The 5505-nt window shown below is 23.0% G+C and overlaps 1 protein-coding gene across 1 annotated transcript in view; it reads left to right on the top strand.

The window, feature by feature from the left end:
• Positions 1-1745, top strand: part of LOC117176358 — a 40119-nt gene extending 38374 nt beyond the window's left edge. Inside the window, exon 3 of the mRNA XM_033366601.1 lies at positions 1627-1745. Coding sequence (XP_033222492.1) covers positions 1627-1745 — 119 coding nt within the window. The remainder of the gene's footprint in view (positions 1-1626) is intronic.
• The last annotated feature ends 3760 nt before the right edge of the window (positions 1746-5505 follow it).

The following is a 5505-nucleotide window of genomic DNA, read 5'->3' as shown; positions in this document are numbered from 1 at the left end:
TATTATTAATGTTAATATTATAATTATAAAATATAACAATAATTTTAATTAATAGTTGATTAACTTTTGATAGAAATAGTTAAACTTTTAACTAAAACAATTAGTTTTCCAAACAAGAAATTTGAATAAGAAGATGAATTTTCTTGTAGTTAAAAAAAATTAGTTTTTAAACCAAAACAAACAAACAAAAATCTGCAAAATAGTAAAATTTTCAGAAAAGAAATGTTCGAACTAATTTGATAAATTGTCAAAAAAAAAACTAAATTTTTAACAAAGCAGTTCCACTTTCAAACAAAAAAAAATTTTTTAAATAGTTGGATTTCTTTGAAAGTGCTTTAAATTATTGAAATTAATTAAAAATTCCTTAAAATGTTTTAAAACATCCTAAAATATTTAAAATCCTTTAAAATCTCTTGAAAATTCCTTGCAAATTTTAAAAATACCTTAAAATATTTTAAATCCTTTAAAATTACATACTACATAATTGAAATCAATTAAAAATTCCTTAGAATCTAGTAAAATGTTCTAAGATGTATCAAATCCTTTAAAATCTCATATTAAATTATTGCAATAAATTGAAAATTCCTTAAAACCTTATAAAATACTCTCAAATATTTCGAAACTTTCAAAGTCTTTTGAAAAATATTGACATCTTTTAGAGATTTTTAAGGTAATTTCGAGTTTTTTAAACAACCTTGATATAATTATTAAAATTCTTTGAAATTCCTTAAATTTTTTTAATTAAATTGAAAATTCATTGAAATCTTTTTGAACATCCTCAAATATACAAAATCCTTAAAAATCTGTTGAAATCTCTTGAATTTTTTTGAAGCTCTTGAAAATTCCTTGAAATTTAAAAAATAACCTGAAATATTTCAAATCCTTTAAAATCTCATATTAAATTACTGTGATCAATTAAAAATTCTTTGGAACATTTTTAAATACTCTCGAGTAATTTGAAACCTTCAAAATCTTTTCAAACGCCTTCACACCTTTTAAAGATTTCTAAAGTCCTTTGGAATTTTTTTAAAATAACTCTGCTAAAATTGTTAAAATTCTTTGAAATCCTTGAAATTATAAAAATAAATTGAAAATTACTTGAAATCTTTTAAAACATTCACAAATATTAAAAATCTTTGGAAATTTCTTGATATTTTTTTAAGCTTTTGAAAATTCCTTGAAATTTTGAAAATTCCCTGAAATATTTCAAATCCTTCAAAATATATTAAATTACTGTAATCAATGAAAATTCTTTGGAATCTTTTTAAATAATCTCCAGTATTTTGAAACCTTCAAAATCTTTTGAAATGCCTCGGACTTTTTTTTAGAATTTCCAAATCACTTTGAAATTTTTTAAAATAAGCTTTCTATACATTTTTTAATTCTTTGAAATTCCTGTAAATAGTACAAATAAATTTAAAATTCTTAGACATCTTTTAAAACATCCTCAAATATTTAAAATCCTTACAAATGTTTTGAAATCTTTGGAAATTTTGCAAACCTTCAGATTAAAATAAAAATAAAATTGCATTCTCATTCAACAAAAATTTAAGTTGTTAGAATTTGTAGAAAATATCTATTTTTAGTCGAAATCGGCTGAAATTTAATATACATTATATTTTACAGATTCTTTAAGTGCGCAAATAAAGAAGTTGGAAAAGAAAGGTGATCCAGTTAACGAGAGGAAAACTCTTGTCACCGCTGACCTTCCATTAGAACCATCATCGAAAAGCAAGTACCACTAACAAAGATATTTATTTTGAATTTAAAAAAACATTTTTCATAAATAATTGTTTTAATTAGAACAACAAAAAATTGAAAGGGAAGAAAATAATTTAAGACTAAAGAAAAAGTTTTATGAGAAACCACTACGCTACCGGTGGCAGGCTTGGCCGTCGAGCAAGCCTCTCTCGACCCCGCGTCTCTTCTTTCACCTTGAAACTACGGGTCCCTCAATTCTAGGAATATATTAAATCTAAGGTTTCTATTTTCAGGTTCCGGTGCGTTTTCAAATTTCTAAGTGATAACAAGAAGGGCACTATTCAAATATTTATATAATATAAGATTTATCCATCACATAGAAAAAATATCATTTAGTACTAAGAAATTTTCTTTAAATCAAAGAAAACTACCCTTCCCTCTTGTGACAATTCTTAACATTTGGGTGACCCACCCCCCCTGTCATAAAGTATAATGTGACATGGAAATTAATTCTGCTATATTTAAATTCGAAATATGGATTTATTTTACGTAGTATTGACATAATTTCAAGTTTAACTTGGACAGCAGCTCATTTAAAAAAATAAGGGGCCGCCGGTAAACTATTCTCTCTTTCAAAGAATTATTATGTTTTTCTCATAGGGGGTAAAAATACTTTTTATTCCCTAGGGAGTGGTAAGTAACGTCAGAGCTAAATAATTAAGCTTGTACAATAATAAGTTTGTATTTAACGATAATTAGCTCACAAATTGTAAAAACTTTCAGGGAATATTTGTTGCAGATAATACAATTTTGCAGTAATTTATGGAAATCTACCATATATAATTGTTAAAATAAACGTAAATGACCAAAAATCTCCATTATATGGCAGAAATTCTTACACATTTTAAAATTTAATTTTGGGCCATTTATAGAAAGTTACAATAAATTACCCAAAATTGACAAACTTCCGGAATTATATTAACAAAATTAAATTTATTATTTAATTTAGCTATTCTGTTTTTGGGCTGATTTAAATCTTTTGGTTTAAAATCAATTTTTTTACGGGAAATTTATGTATTTTCTTGATATTTTATCATTTTTGTAGAAAATCAATCTTCTTGTTAAGAAATCAATTTTTTAGTGGAAAATTTAAGACTTTTTGCTGATTGTTCAAATCTTTTCTTGAAAGTTCATCATTTCAGATATTTAAGAAATTCCTTCGGGTGAAAATTTATCACTGTGGCTAGAATTTTAGATATTTTTCTAAGAATTTGTTGTATGTTTTGTTTAAGAATCAGTTTTTTAAGATTAAAAATGTAACAATTTCATTTTTTGTTCAAAACTGATATTTGAAATTAAAAGCTGATCTTTTATGTTTTAGTTTCGGTAAAAATTGAACTATAATGGTAGAAAATTAAACTAATTTTTTAAAAATATATCTTTTCTTGGTTATAATTTATTTTATATATTAAATATTCTTTCGATCAAAGAATCAACTTTTTTGTTAAAAATTAATCTTTTTCTAGTTGAATTCAACTGGTTAAACAACTTTTTGTTAGTTTTTTATTTTTAAAACTAAATTATGTCATTTATTTGTTAATTTTTATTAATTATAATTATTTTATTCTTTTTAACAAAATTTATAAATATTTATGTCGTTACATCCTATTCGTAGGAATTTACTGTGATAATGAGATAAATATACATTTTTTTTTAATTCTGAGAAAAAAACGTCATTTACCTCCGCTAAGATTCGAGCCCAGAATCTTTCGTTTGCCGGATAGCGCAAATTGGGACAAAACAAGTTTTTGTACGCAAATTAACATTTCAGTTACACTATTCATTTGAATTGGATGCTTTTTCCAAAATGGAAATTTGATCAATTTCTAAACAATTCGCCTGTTTTAATTTTTGGCAAAGAATTTGGTTATTTGTTCATTTAGCAACAAAACTGAATTTTTTGGTTTTAAATTTGGCAAAAAATTTAAATAATCTTTTTTTGAAAATTCATTTTTTTGTTGAGAATTAATTTGTTTCATTTAAAATTTAAGTATTTCATTTTTTATTGTAAATTTATTTTTCTAGATGCAAATTTAATTTTTGATCTTTTTGGTTGCATGTTCCATTATTTTGTTGAAAATTCCTTTTCTTATAAATAATTATTTTCTCTGATAGAAAATGTGACTATTCTACTTTTAGTTGAAAATTTACTTTTATTAGTTCAATTTAGAGTATTTGGTTGCAAATTCAACTGCTTTGTTAAAAATGTATCTTCTCAGATGTTACAAAAAGGAAAAAATTAAAACAAAATGGATGAATTTTTATCTAAAAAGGATCCATTTTCAGCGAAAAATATAATAGTTTAATTTTAAGTGAAAAAAATAAGTTTTCAACTAACCAAAATAAATTTTTAACGAAATCGTTAAATTTTCAACCAAGAATGTTACATTTTTACAAAAAAATAGTCACCGATAAATTAAATATTTAAATTTTCAGTTAGAAAAATGAATTTTTAATCATAAAACTGATTTTCCAACAACGAAATAAAATTTTGACCATACAGATTAAATAAAGAATTTTTTTTTAATATTTCATTTTTTAGCTGAAGGAGATGGGCGTTCAACAAAACATGGAAGAATTCATTTTTTAGTTAAAAAAATAAATCTATAAAATTTTTTAACTATAGTTAAATTTTGATCGAAAAGACTTTTCAACTAAAATGTTGAATCTTTTAAACAATATACAAAAAAAATATTCTCTAAGTAAATAGTAAAACGAAATTATTGAAAACCTCACAGTCATTGTTAAATAAATTCTCGAAAACCTCGCACTCATTTTTGTTGACTATCTCGAATACTGCGTGAATATAACTTTAGATTTTAGAAGGCTGTTTTTGACGTTTTTAGTTTTTTCTTTTAAGTTTTTGAAATTTTCGTTTCCAAAAGAGAAACTTTGAAATTGTAAATGTTTGGATGTACTGATAAAAGCATTCTTGAATGTATCCAAGAGAATACATTTTTTTTCAAAATTTCTGGAAAATATTTAATAATTTTTATTTTATAAAGTTTGGTTTCAGAGAATATTCAAAAGATTTAAAAAAGTTTCAAATTATTTCCTTAAATTTCGAAAAATAATGTAGAAGATTTAAGAGCCATTTTTTCTATTTTGCAAGAATACAGCGTTTTGGAAAAATTCGAATAAATTTCAAGGAAATTTACAAGTTTGGGAATGATACAAAAATAATTTTTAACTTGATTGAAAAGATTTCAATCAATTTGAAACAAAACGTAGATTTCTTAATACTCCTAGCAAAAGAAAATTGGACGATTTAAAAATTTCTTTAAAGGTTTAAACAAGAATCTGAAAGAATTAAAAGCAATTTGTTTTATTTCGCAGAATTTCTTCACAAATTCCAAAAAAATGCAAATCATTTCAAAACATATTTTGAACTTAAAAAAAAAACAAAAATAATAAAAGCTTTGAACAGATTTAAAAAAACTTTTTAAAAAATTTGTATTTTTTATATTTCAAAATAAAGTGTTGAATTTTTTCTTAAAGATTTCGAAAGTTTTCAAGGTAATACAAATCTTTTAAATTGTTTTTTATTACCTTTTTGACTATTCTTTAACAGGTAATGCTTTTAAATGAAAAATGATATCGAATACTCACAGAAATCTTAAGATTTTTATTATTTTTTTTTGAAACTTTTTGTAATCTTTATAAATTAAAAAATTTTTGTATGATATTCTGAAATCTATAATATGTGTCAATGTTTTTAAATCTGCTCAAATTTGCATAATTTTT

This window comes from Belonocnema kinseyi, chromosome 7 (genome assembly GCF_010883055.1).
Source record: "Belonocnema kinseyi isolate 2016_QV_RU_SX_M_011 chromosome 7, B_treatae_v1, whole genome shotgun sequence".
NCBI classification, from domain to species: Eukaryota; Metazoa; Arthropoda; class Insecta; order Hymenoptera; family Cynipidae; genus Belonocnema; species Belonocnema kinseyi.
This window is presented reverse-complemented; position numbering and strand designations above follow the sequence as displayed.